The sequence below is a fragment of the Gymnodraco acuticeps genome, unplaced genomic scaffold, assembly GCF_902827175.1.
Source record: "Gymnodraco acuticeps unplaced genomic scaffold, fGymAcu1.1, whole genome shotgun sequence".
In the NCBI taxonomy this organism is placed as follows: Eukaryota; Metazoa; Chordata; class Actinopteri; order Perciformes; family Bathydraconidae; genus Gymnodraco; species Gymnodraco acuticeps.
Window position 1 is genome coordinate 3,555 of NW_022990428.1, and position 16,327 is coordinate 19,881.

General features: G+C 39.7%; 2 protein-coding genes across 3 annotated transcripts; both read left to right on the forward strand.

Moving 5' to 3' along the window:
* The first annotated feature begins 1,365 nt into the window (after positions 1 to 1,365).
* LOC117551934 (E3 ubiquitin-protein ligase TRIM39-like) lies at positions 1,366 to 7,969 on the forward strand. Its single transcript, XM_034225015.1, has 2 exons — positions 1,366 to 1,385; positions 5,292 to 7,969. Exon 2 carries the CDS (start codon positions 5,294 to 5,296, stop codon positions 6,932 to 6,934), a length of 1,641 nt encoding a protein of 546 aa, XP_034080906.1. The 5' UTR covers positions 1,366 to 1,385; positions 5,292 to 5,293; the 3' UTR covers positions 6,935 to 7,969.
* Positions 7,970 to 12,613: 4,644 nt separating this feature from the next.
* LOC117551955 (E3 ubiquitin-protein ligase TRIM39-like) lies at positions 12,614 to 15,449 on the forward strand. 2 transcript variants are annotated; one of them, XM_034225046.1, is made up of 3 exons: positions 12,614 to 12,720; positions 13,239 to 14,970; positions 15,179 to 15,449. In XM_034225046.1, exon 2 carries the CDS (start codon positions 13,241 to 13,243, stop codon positions 14,891 to 14,893), a length of 1,653 nt encoding a protein of 550 aa, XP_034080937.1. In that variant the 5' UTR covers positions 12,614 to 12,720; positions 13,239 to 13,240; the 3' UTR covers positions 14,894 to 14,970; positions 15,179 to 15,449. The 2 variants fall into 2 exon arrangements, with proteins under 2 accessions (XP_034080937.1, XP_034080936.1); XM_034225045.1 differs by lacking the exon at positions 12,614 to 12,720 and having other exon boundaries at positions 13,208 to 14,970.
* Positions 15,450 to 16,327: the final 878 nt, after the last annotated feature.

A 16,327-nucleotide genomic window follows, 5' to 3' on the forward strand; every position in this document is an offset into this window, starting at 1 on the left:
TGTGAGCTGCGGGCGCCTGATAAGTATGGGATTAGTTTTGTTTCATAAAGATAAAGCAACGATTTCTCAGAATCAAGCAAAACTAAGAGTTTAAGAGAAAAAAAACTGAGTCGAGCAGAATACATTTTATTTCCAAAATAAAACTAAGTTGCAAACAAATCATTTGTGTAATCATGTAAACTATAAGTATTTTTTCTTTGTTTTAACATATATTTTTGTTTTAACTCTTTTGTCTTTATTCTACATGAAAATTTAGCTCTTCAGACCAACATAGTAAGATGTGAGCATGTTCCTAATTGTGTTGGTATGCAACCTAGGTCTGGTCTGTTTTAATAAAGCAAATCTGCCACTTTTATATTGTAGAATTTGTTAAATTAAAGCAGGCTTTAACTGTTTGTCCTAAACATAGCAATGTATGCTTTTGAAATGTAACATGTCTTTGAAAAAATAACAGTATACAGTTTATATTGTGTATCACCTTTAGCTTGAAAATACATAGATGTGTTTTTTTTTATCTATAAAATAAATAAATAGACAGACACTTTATCAATCCCAAATAGGGAAATTATTGTACAGCATCAGTGTGTTCAGGTATTAAAATATTTAAAGTTGGAATAAAGTATAAACTACACAACACAAGTATAATGCACAGCAATCCATAAGATACGTCCGATATGTTCATGAAACTCCCCAGGAGACACCGACACTAACGTGGCCGAGTGGACTCCGGAGTTTGCTGCATGAGTTGCACTGTATGATCTGTGGTGTGGCTGTCACTCAAAAACTGAGTAGCCAATGGGGACGCACCCCTGAAAGTCCCGCCCACCTGGGATGTTTGTGTTAAAATCGAAAACAAAAAATGAGGGAGCGCAAACGAGAAGAGCTGCAGCGAGAGCAAAAGTCTGATCATTGAGAAAGAAGCAAAGAGAACTGCAAACAAAAAGATATGTTAAAACAAAGAAAAATACTTATAGTTTACATGATTACACAAATGATTTGTTTGCAACTTATAGTTTTATTTTTTAAATTAAATGTATTCTGCTTTTTTTTGTCTTAAACTCTTAGTTTTGCTTGATTCTGAGAAAGTGTTGCTTTATCTTTATGAAACAAAACTAATCCCATAGTTAAGCCAACATCCCCCACTTTCATCACTTACAGCGCCCATCGTACAGGGCAAATGAAAAGTATAACCGGGGTGAAAAGGGTGTTACATTTACTTATTTATGAATGTTGTTACATCGAGGCCAAAAATGAGGATGAGCGCCAACAGTCAAAAATGTTTTTTCCCCTCCCAGAGCTACCAGCGCAGCGCCCCCCAGATCTGGCGCCCTAGGCCAGGGGTTCCCAACCTTTTTTCCCAAGAGCCCCCCCAAATGACTCCTGTTGTAAGTTGCGTAACAGCGGCAATTAAAGTTTAAAAGTCTCAAAAATGCTACAACTACTGTCACAAACTGGATGAATGTGAAGTATTTTGTTAGAGGATGAAAGCGTAATTAAGGAGCACTATTGGAGTGACTTTGATGGTTATTCGACTCAGGATTAATTCATTTGGATTCCCGCTGTATGAAGAAATTAAAGGACGGCGCAAGTGGAAACAATTCACAAAGGGATTAAACTGTTTAAAACACATGCTCAAAGTAAGCCGGATTTTGCCGATGTGTTTATGTGGATTCAAAACTTGTAAATAATCTACAAAATGGAGGAAACCGATCTGATTGGAGCAACTGTGACAATCCAACTGAAACCGGCATGGACAATGACTATGTTTTTAAAAATGCGCTTATCCAGAAATGCCTGGTTTGGACACTTTACGGGCAGAAGAAACATTTCTATTAAAGAAAGAATTATACATTTCTGTCTTTTTATGCCTATAATAGCTACTAACTTGAATTTGTATTCAAATTAATCAATTATTTGTTATGTTTTATTGTAATGTAGGGACAAGGCTTTTAGTGACAATCATGTATTGCTTTACAACTATATGTAAAAAAAGTCTAAATATGATATTTGGCCTCAAATCATCTGAGGCCTGGTGCCCCCCCCCCCCCCCCCCCCCAGGTTGGGAACCACTGCCCTAGCAAAAATACACCTTTTTAATTAACATACAGTAACACAAATACTACAAATCCAAATAACAAACAATCAAATTTGTTTTGGGTACCTGGCTGGCGCCCCCTAGCAGCTGCGCTGCGCCGCCGCTATTTGTATATAGGGGAAACACTGCATGGTATTGTAAGTGCAGAGTTGAGTGTAACGCGTTACTGTAATAATATTACTTTTGTCGGTAACTGAGTAGTGTAACGCGCTACTTTTATAATTCAGTAATCACACTACAGTTACTAACATTGCCCCGACACGCGTTACTTCGTTACTTACTAAAATCAGTCATAATCACACTGACAGACAAGAGGTATGGAGGTATGCCCATTACTTTGAGTTTGTCCGAAGAATAGACAGGAATGTGACGGTGAGGTGCAAACTGTGTCCAGGCCAGAAGCTGTTATCCACTGCTGTAAACACCACGTCAAACCTCAACAAACACCTGCAAACATGCTAAGGTGAAGCTAACGCACACGCTATTTGTTGTTTGTTTATATCACGTAGTCTGTTCTTCTTCTCTGTTTTCCGGTTGTTGCCCGTTTTGAATGACGAATACACACTACCGCCGCCTGCTGGTCAGTGGCGCCTCCAGAAATCTTTCATAGGGGTGGCCAAATGGGGCCACTGAAAATCTTGGGGTGGCCCACCAAAACCAAGAATGTAATTGTTGTAAAGGTATAGACTAGATTAAAACAATGGCAAAGAGAATCACCTACTGATATACTTTGGTTTCTTATACTATTCATCTGAAGTGAATATAATACGGATAGTTAACATTTGACTTCAAACGACATTTAAAAGAACCTTGTTTTGTGTTATGTATACATGTGTTGGTGATTTATTGTTTTGTTTTTTATATGCTAGTTGTTCTTTCCTTTTTAAAAAGACAAATACAGCTTAATTTAAATAAGTTCCTTTATTGTAAGGCACAACATGTTCAGCATTCTCAACACATACAATACACAACAGCAACACAACATGTTCTTCAGTTATATTATGTCTCTAGGTTATAAATTGTTTTAGACTGAACAAAGCTGTTTGTGTCACACTGGGATCAAAGATGATTGACATGACTTTATTAAATCAAGTTTTAAAACATGACTATTTTATTTCAACAGGACCCAAAAAAAAACATAAAATGGTACTGATTGAACTGATGATACTGTGATTGAACACAAAAACACCATCTATTATTGACCTTTTATAGCAAATGAAAAACATTATAAATGATACAAAACACCACCTTTTAGTATTAGACAGAAAATAGGTGACGAGACATATTTCAAGATTAGTCCACTGTGGTGAGAGTAATACATATAGCTTGTATTCCATTTGTTTTGAAAATGTATATTTATACTTTATAAACAAACTGGTTACCCTTTTTTTAAATAGCATACAGAATATTATGAAAACAAACTTGACTAATGGTTGGCTCATAACCTCAGAACACATAAGAGGAAAAACTGCATAGATTCTCGTTTCATTTTGAAGGAGCTGCAGACCTAAAGTGTGTAGAAGACTTAAATGATTAAAAAGGTCACAATCACATTAATAAAACTGTATTTAGGTTTTAGTTTCACTTTTACAAAACAGAGTTCCACATGTACTTTCTAGCATGTATGGCCATCTCCTCACTAGCCCTATATGCTGCTCCCCTGCCAGCTCTGTCTCTCCTTTACTCATCTTCTTCTTAAAATAAGAAGAGATGTCTGTTGACTTTCTCTTCATTTTCTGCAAATTGACATTACACACAGCAGTGATTAATAGTAGCCTACGCATTACACCAGCCCAGCATACCGACATCAGCTAACGTTAGCTTAGCAAGCTAAATTAACGCTAACTAGGATAGCTGCCAAAGTGTGTTTACAGACGAATTATACCTGAAGTCAAGCCAGCCTTTACTGAGCCCCGAGCCTGTTTTCCAGGTCCTCCAGCGTTTTTCTCGTTTTAATGCCATTGAACACACATTTTGATCAGAATAACAACTAAAGGTTAGCATATCTCCGTTTTTTGCTACCTAAAGCTAACACACTAAAGCCTAAGTGTTGTGGGGCTTAACAGGCAACAAACGTATACGACTTACCTTCTAGAAGTCTGGTGGATTTGTCAAGTCAGTAGAAAGAAACGTTTTGCTGCAACCTGCTGCTGTCTGTGCGAATCTCAGAGTGGTGCGCACGAGTATCAGAGTGGGGCGCGCGAGTATCAGAGTGGTGCGCGCGAGTATCAGAGTGGTGCGCCGAGTATCAGAGTGTTACCATGGTAGCAGAGGGAGAGGGAGGGGCTGCAGTATGAGTGTTGGAAGCTCAAATCAAGCGACTCGCTGGCTGTGTATTTGTTGTTAAATATCAGATAAACTACTACGCATACGTGACTGGCGAGGCGGTGTGTGTGGTGGGGGGGCCAGTGGGGGGGGCCAACAAATATATCAGGATGGCCATGGCCCCCCCTGCCCCCCCCTGCTGGCGCCACTGCTGCTGGTAAGGAGTTATTGCCACTCACGCATGCGCAGTTCCTACGTGCTCGGCGAGTAAAGTAACGAGTAAAGTAACAAGTTACTTTATGTAGCGAGTAACGAGGTAGTGTAATATATTACATTTTTTTAGTAATGACCCCATCTCTGTGTAAGTGTATCATGTAGTGTTGGATTCACAGTCTGGTTCCGCTCTTGATTCGGTCTCGCCCTGCCTTGGCCTTGGTCTCGACCTCTTCAAGTCTTGGTCTTGTTTTGGTCTTGCTACTCTTCAGTCTTGGTAATGTCTCGGATAAGGTTGTCTCGACTACAACACTACTTGTAACTGAATCTCTGTGGTAGGAGTTTTGATTCACTTCTGCTCTCCTGCTTTTATTACATCACTTCCTACATAATGATTTTACCCATTTCCTCTAGCTGTTTCAAAATAAAATCTTTCCATTAGAGAAACAGTTGGAGTCTTTTAATGCGAAGCAGCTCGAGGAAATTAATAATTATGGTCGCACAGTTAGAAGAGCAGTGTTATTTTTCAATAGAAAAATTATCGACAAAATATGTATTTTCATTGCTGTTAGCCAGAGTTGCATGCTTGAACCTGTCAGAGTTAAATGGTCACGGTTGCTCATGGCTTGCTACAAGTTATCACACTTCTTTCTTTAAAACAATATATGATATGAATTGATGTTTCAAATGTTTTTTCTTTTCTTTCTTGTGTGTGTAGATATGGCTGCTGCAAGCTACCTGGCACCTGAAGATCAGTTTCTCTGCTCCATCTGTTTGGACTTGTTCACTGATCCAGTCACTTTACCATGTGGACACAACTTCTGTAAAGACTGCATCACTGAACACTGGGATACAAGTGACAGGTGCCAGTGTCCCATGTGTAAAAAAGGGTTCAACACAAGACCTGAGCTGCACGTTAACACTTTCATCTCTGAGATGGTCGCTCAGTTCAGACAGTCGGCTCAACAGGAAGCCAGCAGCAGCAGCTCAGGGCAACAAGTCTTCAAACCAGGAGAAGTTCCCTGTGACGTCTGCACTGAAACCAAACTGAAGGCCCTGAAGTCCTGCCTGGTGTGTCTGACCTCCTACTGTGAGACTCACCTGGAGCCTCATCTGAAAATGTCAGGTCTGAAAAGGCATCAGCTGATCAACCCTGTGGAGAACCTGGAAGACAGGATGTGTTCTAAGCACGATAAACCTCTGGAGCTGTTCTGTAGGACCGACCACACATGTGTCTGTAGGCTCTGCACTGTTTCAGACCACAAGATGCATGATGTGGTTCCTCTGAAAGAAGGATATGAAAGAAAGAAGGCCGGGTTGTGGAAGACAGAGGCTGAAACTCAGCAGATGATCCAGAAGAGACAACTGAAGATTGAGGAGATCAAACACTCAGTGGACCTCAGTGAGAAAGACGCAGACAGAGAGATAGCAGAAGGAGTTCAGGTCTTCACTGCTCTGAAGGAGTCTGTTGAGAGAAACCTGAATGAGTTAATCCAAACAATAGTAGACAAGCAGAACATGAGAATGAAACAGGCTGAAGACTTCATCAAACAGCTGGAACAGGAAATCTCTCAGCTGAAGAAGAGAAGTGCAAAAGTTGAGCATCTCTCACGGTCTGAAGACCCCCTCCATTTTCTCCAGGGTGTCCAGTCCCTAAACATCCAACACCCATCACTCACCAAGGACTGGACAAAGGTCAGCATCCCTCCATTATCATATGAAGGGACTGTGGTGAGAGCTGTGGTTCAGCTGGAGGAGACACTCAGCCAAGAGATGAAGGAGCTCATTGAAGCTGATGTGAGGAGGGTCCAGTGGTACGCAGTGGATGTGACTCTTGATCATGATACAGCACATCCCCGTCTCATCCTGTCGCGTAATGGAAAACAAGTCAGTGATGGTGAAGTGAGAAAGAATCTCCCAGACAACCCGGAGAGATTTTCTGATTGGAATTGTGTTTTAGGAAATCAGAGTTTCTCTTCAGGCAGATTTTACTTTGAAGTTCAAGTTAAAGGAAAGACTGAATGGTATTTAGGAGTGGCCAGAAGGTCGATCAACAGGAAGGGAGCGATCACACTGAGCCCAGAAAATGGTTGCTGGACTATACATTTGATAAATGGAAATGAGTACAAAGCTTCTGATGCTCCGTCAGTCTGTCTTTCTCTGAAGTCTCGGCCTCAGAAGGTGGGGGTGTTTGTGGATTATAAGAAGGGTCTGGTCTCCTTTTATGACGTAGATGCTGCAGCTCTTATCTACTCCTTTACTCGCTGCTCCTTCACTGAGAAACTCTACCCATTCTTCAGTCCTGGACTTCAATATGGCCGTAAAAACTCTGCACCTCTGATCATCACGCCTGTCAACTAATCACTCATCTTATTTCATGTGTTGATTTGTTTTTATTCAAGGGAACAAACTTCGATATTTAGAGTCAACACTGTATCATTTATCACATTTTCTACAAAATAAGTTTACTGTGGTGACTGATTATCATATGGTTTAGATTCTGTATACAACACATAAGTGGACTCAACAATCCAATAATTATCTCTTCAACACTTTATCGTAAAACATATGGAGAATATCTATGAACGTTTGATAATGCAAAAGTTGTTTCTAATGACACCAAATTTGTCAAGCTATAGTTATAGTTGATAATAACATTAAATGTTTTATATTGAATTTTGTCATAAAGCTTTGTTAAAGAGAAAGGCTTATTGCATGCCTCTATTATAGTAAATCAAATGTGTGTAATAGTTTTACTGCTAGAAAAATGAAAATAAATCCTCATTTGTTAAAAATTGTTTGGTTAATAACTGTTAACTTGTATATTTACATTCCAGGTTTTATATTGATTACTGGTAAAATGGCTTACGAATCAAAGACATCTGTAAATATGTGATTTTGAGTTAAGAAAATGTTTAAATAAACTGCATGTTGAACACAAGGTCTGAGAAAACACTGAACAGGAAAGCCTGGTTTACACATCATTTGTATTTCATGACACATTTCCTGAGGCTAATTCACAATTAAAAAAATATAAGTTGATGTCTTTGTGTAAATGTTTGTAGGAAAAAATGTGTGTTTCCACTATCAGTGATTGGATATTGTGCGGCTGTAGAGCAGAACACAGTGGGGCTGATATCAGTGAGATACCATTCACTTTGATGAGTGAAGGCAGTCACTATAACACTAACACTACTCTTTACAAATAAGTAACTAACTACAGAGTTTAGCATTATACGAGTATGTATGGCAACAACTCGTATGGAAACATTTGAATTTATTTAATGATACTCTTTAAGGATATAACAGTTAGACCTACCATTTGCTTCCTCTAGTTTTGCCATATTTTTATAAAACTAGTTTCCCCCTTTGTGATATAAAACGCTGAATCAAAAATGATGTCCTACATTTGTTTGCATGGTGTCAACATATACTTATGTGTGTTTGTTGTGTGTGTGGTAGAAACAACTGGGAGGGTCACATGACTAACGGGGGTTGGCAAAAAGCCAGAATACACCTCTTCCCAGGTTCTCAGTTTTAACTCATCATGCATACAGGAAACCCTCATTTTCTTATACTTTGAAAAAATGCCTTTTCAAATGATTTCCCTCCCAGCACATTTTATAATCACTGAACTCAACAAGAACTCAATGTGAAACGGATTAAATATTTTGTCTTTCATCCAAGATAACAGTCTTGACAAGCACAATTTTAAATAAAAAAATATATATAGTAATTTCAAGGTGACTTGTCTTTGTTGTTTGTGTGACTAATGTGTTCATTGTTATTTCACCTGACAGGAAACAAGTCTTAAAACACAAAAGAAAAACTTGATGGGTTTCCGTATGTCAAGGATCAAAACCAATCTATAAATCAGGCAAGATTTTAAAAAAACATGGCAGATAGCCTTTTATTTTAATTTTTAATTTCAGTGGTTAAAAACTGAGTATATGTTAATGTCAGCAGGATTACATTTTATCTCATTTTAGATTCTAAAAAAACAATAACTGCTGTTTTATTTGTTGCTCAAAGTTATGCATGAAAAATCTCTTCACATTTGTATAAGGCCTTTTGAGCCAGATTTAAAAATAGTCAAGAAATGGTATTGCAAAAATAGTACTGTGGTATTTAATGCAAGTTTAACAGGATAATACCATATTGACCTCAGCACTGCATCCATTGTGTTTTTGTGGTTGTACTACACTGCCCCTTTCACACCAACGCGTTTTCAGCTCCGGCTCGGAGCTGGAGCCTGAAAAGTGCCGGTTTTTCCTGTTCACACCGCAGCGGCGCCGCCTCTTAGCTCCGGAATCCGGTTCACTTCCAGCTCCAAAAAATTGTCGGTCTCGAGGCAAGAGCTTCGGAGCTAAGAGGTGGCGTCGCTTACGTCTCTCTTACGTCGAGGCGTGCAGGAAACTAAACCCACCTCCCCTGAACATGGGTCGACTGTCATGCCTGCCTACAAGCAGTAGTGCTTATAAACACACTTTATAAAGTCAGGCAACACTAACCAGGCTTCGTGTGATTCTGTTTATTTGTACCTTACTTTGACCATCCGTTCACTGTTATTGATCATTGTGGAGAGAGGCAGACGTTTTGTTTTGTATTATAGCAGCTATCGGATGGAATCAATACATGGGCTGCACAGGTTTTCGTGTCCGACTATCACAAGTAGAATCATAATGAAAAATACGCCGGTAAAATGTGCCTGTAGAAAACGGTTTATGCCACAATAGGATAGCAATAGCAACAGCAAGTATGCAGTTTAGCTTCATTGCTAAGCTAACATCACCCATTTTATACCAGAGAAACTTTCACAACAGCGTTGTGATGCCAAACAGCGTCAATTCAGACTGACACACATTCACTTAGGCTAAATGGAACTGGGGATATGTTATGTATCAGCTGCTTGTGTGAGTCGGACAGTGAATACTTTAGAGCGGCCGCTGCAGTGTGAGCTAACCGGGAGCTAACGGGAGAATAAACTCCCGTGGAAGAGCAGCCAGCACTGCAGCGGTCGGTAAATGCCGCAGAAACACATTAATAAACAATGAACCACGGCACTCTGGAGAAAAGCATAAGGTTGGAGAAGTCGTTGTTTAATTTAATCTGGCTTCGTGTGATTAAAAGCAACACGATCATCGACCCGACGCAGTTCCCCGTTGTTGTTGTTGTTGTTGTAGTGAGCGCCGTAATGCCGTTGGGGAGCAAATCAGCGATGTAAATGGTGACGTCATGACGAAGCAGCGGCAGCACCAGTCGGGCTCTGGGCGGTGTGAACAACAGAGCGGGAGCAGAAAAGGGAAACCGGAGCTGAACCAGAAAAGCTCTAGCTCGGAGCTAGAAAGGGAAAAGCGCTGGTGTGAAAGCCGCATTGGTGACTGGTCATTAGGGGCAGCAGGCACAGCCCCACCTAGTGTCAGCAGAAAGTTTTAAAAATAATGATTTAAAAAAAATAATATATATATAAAATATATTTTAAGATCATGTTTAATCATCTGATTCGTCTGTACATTGCTGTTTTAGTCTGTGTTCTTCTAATGAGTGTCTACAGTGTGTGCCTATTGAGCTGTTTAGAGCCATGTGGGACAAAACCCGATCATGCCCCTCCCTCTCACTGTCTAAGTGAACGGTTACTGTAAAAACTATACTGCGCATGCTCAGAGTATTGTCCTATTTAATGTGTGTGGCAAAAAATAATGACCATAGAGTGGCGAAGTCACGCCCATCCAATTCCGGTCCATGGGACCTTATTTCGGAAAAATAATGTATTGAAGTCAATGGAGAAACATTATCCTTCGATCCCATTTGAATTGTGCCATGAATTACACATATGATGTTTGTCAATCTTAAAAAATAATTTCCATGTCAAAAAAGTCACAGTTTGTCGTAAAACTGTTGAAATATAAGACTATGAAAAATACGCAACTAGAAAGACTACAAATCCCTGAGTCGCGTAAGTGATGTCACAATTGTTTTCCTCCACTAAAATAGCTAAAATCAGCGCCATATGGATATAATCTACCTATATGGCGCTGGCTAAAATAAGATAATTTTAACAAGATGCCTGTGTGCTTAGTACCAGGTGGTTATCATACCAGCAATGGGTCTTGCTCGTTCTTTTGCTTCCCGTCTGATGAAAAGACCAGGAGTGACTGGATCAAGTTAGCTACCTAGCTAGTAGCTAGCACGTTAGTTAGCATTATAGCTGTGTCATTTTTATTAGCCTTAATATGAAGTATTATTAAGTAACCCAAAATGTTAAACAGTAAGAGTAGTAGTCATATTTCGTGAACCCTTTGAAGAGTACTGTCATCGGTGTGATCATTCTATAATACACACCGGGGTAGAAATGCTAACGCTAGGGTCGGCGATCGGCGATCTGTTCTACTTGATGCTATCTGCACAAATGGTTGACATTAAACATTAAAAAGACCAGGCAGTTCAGAGAGAATCAAAGGAAGGCAGGCAGGCAGGCAGCTTTGCATGACATTCTTCTGGACGTGTTTCATTGTGGTGATAGTGAGGGTAGTCAATCGTTTTGTTGACAAGACAGTAGTGACGGCCATCTTGGTGACGTGTGTTGTTCTGCGAGACCAGAGATGTAGTTCATTGAGCGTTTCACACAAACAAATGTGTTACTTCACAGTTTTACGACACTTTTTTTTTTTTTTGACTTGCAAAATTATCTTTTAAATTGACAAACATCATATGTGTAATTCGTGGCACAATTCAAACGGGATCGAAAGATAATTGTTCTCTCTCCATTGACTTCAATTCATAATTTTTCCGAAATAAGGTCCCATGGAAGTCCACCGGAAGAGGAGGGACTTTGCCACTCTATAGGAGGGGCAGTGAGCTGCCATACATCATCTCACATAATTCAGAGCTGATTGGCTGTAAGTATGTGTGCCGCGAAAAGTGTGGTGTATGAAGAGCAGGTGAAGAGGAGACGAGAGACGCGTCCTAAAACCAGGAAGTAAGCTGTGCATGGCTTCCCTCCACAAAAAAGCAATGAGATTTCTCCATAGGATTTTAGAAAATGGCTCAAAATAAGATCTGGGAAACGTACCTGTTAGATAAATGCACGTTTTGTTCAGCCGGATAATATCCACGTCTACCCTACTTTTATAATTTTCTAATCATAAATCTATCGATTCGATTTATGATAGACTTTTGAAACTACAAGAATATAAGGAGGACTTTTACAAAAAAGTCATAGAGATGTTTGTCCAGAAGGATAGGCAAATGGACTTCATCTTCAAGTCAAGGTAAGACCGCAATTTTATTGAAAATGGGATCTTACTAAGAGAGAACAATTCAATATGTAAATGATCAAATTACATTTTTTGGGTATCCTTTTGTTGAACTGTCTGTTTAAAATGTATCGAAGCATCAGACAAAAAAAGCTTTTGAAAATAATATAATATTTTGATTTAGGTCAAAATATAATATTTGTAAACTTGAAGAGTCAGTGCCAGTGCCTCACCAGCCATGAACCTCTCTGCAGAAGCTTATATATAGACATCTACGGTTTTTGTGCCCCACCACTTTTGTATATAAAAACGCCACTGACTACACTACAGTAACACACTTCCACCACTTCCTGGTGTTGTGGCGCAGAGTGTCCACTGGATGGAGCACAACACAAAGGAAAGATAATAATGGAGTCACAGTACTGCAAACCAAACACTGATATATGAGGAGACACAGTTTGTGACAAACATGTACAGGATAAACTCTCATGTTGACCAAGGACAAATGATTTGTTTCAATGGTGTAATATGATGTATGATGATGTAATAGTTCAACTATGACCATGCTACCTGCATATTTCTTTTTTCAAGAGATTTTAGTATGAACAGCTTTTGACACACCTCATCCCTCCCATCTGTAAAGGAGAACCTTTGCTTCCTAACTATCAGAGAAAACCTGGTATTTCTCAACACCCATGCAGATCAGAGGGAGGGAACAAACCCAGCTGCATTGAGAGGAGGAGCTACACTGGAAAGAGGAGAGCTTACACATCACACTCAGGAAACGAAAGTTAAGTTAGTCAGAGAGGCAGCCACACTGCACTACAGAAAATACAAACTGAGTTCATCAGATCTTTCTCAACAACACAGCAGACTCTCTGTCAAACACTGGTGAGTACATCTGATTATATTTACACTGTGAACAAGCAGGATTTACACAAAACAGCTCTACTCAGATGAAAGCTGCACCCTTTACGTCAAACTTGTTTTTCTCTAACAATATAACCATATCAATTATATAAAGTCCACTTTAATTCAATTCTATTATTATGGTTTGCTGATCACTTCCTACATATTACTTTTACCCATTTCCTCTAGCTGTTTCAAAATAAAATATTTCCATTAGAGAAACAGTTGGAGTCTTTTAATTTGAAGCAGCTAGAGGAAATGAATTGTAATGGTCACACAGTGAGAAGAGCAGTGTTATTTTTCATTAGAAATGTTTTTGACAAAACCTATATTTTCATAGCTGTTTGCCAGAGTTGCATGCTTGACTCTGTCAGAGTTAAATGGTCACGGTTGCTCATGGCTTGTTACAAGTTATCAAACTTCTTTCTTTAAAACTATATATAATATGAATTGATGATTGATGTTTCAAATGTTTTTTCTTTTCTTTCACATGTGTGTAGATATGGCTGCTGCAAGCTATCTGCCATCTGAAGATCAGTTCCTGTGCTCCATCTGTCTGGATGTGTTCACTGATCCAGTCACCATACCATGTGGACACAACTTCTGCAAAACCTGCATCACTGAACACTGGGATACAAGTGACAAGTACCTGTGTCCCATGTGTAAAAAAGAGTTCAACATAAGACCTGAGCTGCACGTTAACACTTTCATCTCTGAGATGGTCGCTCAGTTCAGACAGTCGGCTCAACAGAAAGCCAGCAGCAGCAGCTCAGAGCAACAAGTCTTCAAACCAGCTGAAGTTCCCTGTGACGTCTGCACTGAAACCAAACTGAAGGCCCTGAAGTCCTGCCTGGTGTGTCTGACCTCCTACTGTGAGACTCACCTGGAGCCTCATCTGACAATGTCAGGTCTGAAAAGACATCAGCTGATCGACCCTGTGGAGAACCTGGAAGACAGGATGTGTCTGAAGCACGATAAACCTCTGGAGCTGTTCTGTAAGACCGACCACACATGTGTCTGCATGCTCTGCACTGTTTCAGACCACAAGATGCATGATGTGGTTCCTCTCAAAGAAGCATATGAAGGGCAGAAGGCAGCGCTGGGAAAGAAAGAGGCTAGAAGTGAGGAAATGATCCAGAAGAGACAACTGAAGATTGAGGAGATCAAACACTCAGTGGACCTCAGTAAGAAAGACGCAGACAGAGAGATAGCAGAAGGAGTTCAAGTCTTCACTGCTCTGAAGGAGTCTGTTGAGAGAAACCTGAATGAGTTAATCCAAACAATAGAAGGGAAGCAGAACATGAGAATGAAACGGGCTGAAGACTTCATCAAAGAGCTGGAACAGGAAATCTCTCAGCTGAAGAAGAGAAGTGCAAAAGTTGAGCATCTCTCACGGTCTGAAGACCACCTCCACGTTCTCCAGGGTGTCCAGTCCCTAAACATCCAACACCCATCACCCACCAAGGACTGGACAAAGGTCAGCATCCCTCCATCATCATATGAAGGGACTGTGGTGAGAGCTGTGGTGAGAGCTGTGGTTCAGCTGGAGGAAACACTCAGCCAAGAGATGAAGAAGCTGCTTGAGGCTGAGCTGAAGAGGGTCCAGAAGTACGCAGTGGATGTGACTCTTGATCATGATACAGCACATCCTGATCTCATCCTGTCGCACAATGGAAAACATGTCTGTGATGGTGAAGTGAGAAAGAATCTACCAAACAACCCAGAGAGATTTTCTTACTGTAATTGTGTTTTAGGAAAGCAGAGTTTCTCTTCAGGCATATTTTACTTTGAGGTTCAAGTTAAAGGAAAGACTGAGTGGGATTTAGGAGTGGCCAGAGAGTCAATCAAGAGGAAGGGTGAGATGACACTGAGCCCTGTAGATGGTTTCTGGACTATACATTTGAGAAATGGAAATAAGTACAATGGCAATGATGATCCGTCAGTCTGTCTCTCTCTGAGGTCTGAGCCTCAGAAGGTGGGGGTGTTTGTGGATTATGAGGAGGGTCTGGTCTCCTTTTATGACGTAGATGCTGCAGCTCTTATCTACTCCTTTACTCGCTGCTCCTTCACTGAGAAACTCTACCCATTCTTCAGTCCTGGACTTCAATATGGCCGTAAAAACTCTGCACCTCTGATCATCACGCCTGTCAACTAATCACTCATCTTATTTCATGTATTGATTTGTTTTTATTCAAGGGAACAAACTTCGATATTTAGAGTCAAAACTGTATCAGGGAGGCCTGTGGTGCAGTGGGTTGTGAGTTGGTATTCGGATCAGGAGGTCACAGGTTCAAACCCCACTGCAGTCAGCATGTCGTTGTGTCCCTGAGACACTTCACCCCAAATTGCTCCTGTGGGGATTGCCCCAGTATTGAGTATGTAAGTCGCTTTGGATAAAAGCGTCTAACAAGTGACATGTAATGTAATGTAATGTAATGTAATTTTCATCACATTTTCTACAAAATAAGTTTACTGTGGTGACTGATTATCATATGGTTTAGATTCTGTATACAACACATAAGTGGATTCATTAATCTACTCAACAATCAAATAATTATCTCTTCAACACTTTATCGTAACACATGGAGAATATCTATATGAACGTTGGATAAAGCTACAGATTTATTGTAACTATAGTTAGAATTGATGATAACATTAAATGTTTTATAATCAATTGTTTTAAAAATTCAATAAAGAGAAAGGCCTTTTAATGCCTCTACTGTGTACTTAATACAATATGTGTAATAGTTATACTGCTAGAAAAAGTCAAATTAAGCTAAATAATATGATAAATCCTCATAACTGTTAACTTGTATATTTACATGCCAGGTGTTATATTGATTACCGGTAAAATGGCTTATCAATCAAAGACATCTATAAATATGTGATTGTGAGTTAAGAAAACAGTCAAATAAACGAGATGCTTGGTCTGAGAAAGCAGGGACTCGAGCACTAAACACTGAACAGGAAGGTCTGGTTTACACATCATCTGTATTTCATGACACATTTCCTGTGGCTAATTCACATTAAATAATATATAAGTTTATGGCTTTTTGTGTGAAGAGCTTGTAGGATGAAATGTTTGTTTCCACTATCAGTGATTGAATATTGTGCGGCTGTAGAGCAGAAAGCAGTGGGGCTGATATCAGTGAGGTTGAATTCACTTTTACGAGTCACAAAGACAAAAACTACTCTTTACAATGAAGTAACTAACTACAGAGTTTAGCATTATACAAGTATTAATGCCAACAACTCATATAAGGAAAAATTAGGTTTGATTTAATTACATTTTTTAAAGATATAACAGTTTGACTTAAGCCCTACCATTTGCTTCCTGTAGTTTTGCCATATTTGTATAAAACTAGTTTCCCCCTTTGTGATATAAAACGCTGAATCAACATGATGTCCTACATTTGTTTGCATTGTGTCAACACACACTTATGTGTGTTTGTTGTGTGTACTGGATGAAATGTGATGAGGGTCACATGACTAACGGGGGTTGGCAAAAAGCCAGAATACACCTCTTCCCAGGTTCTCAGTTTTAACTCATCATGCATACACGAAACCCTCCTTTTCTCATACTTTGAAA

What these genes read in the sequence shown, in the direction of transcription:
- LOC117551934 (XM_034225015.1), top strand. Translation starts at nt 5,294, where the DNA reads ATGGCTGCTGCAAGCTACCTGGCACCTGAAGATCAGTTTCTCTGCTCC.
- LOC117551955 (XM_034225045.1), top strand. Translation starts at nt 13,208, where the DNA reads ATGTTTTTTCTTTTCTTTCACATGTGTGTAGATATGGCTGCTGCAAGC.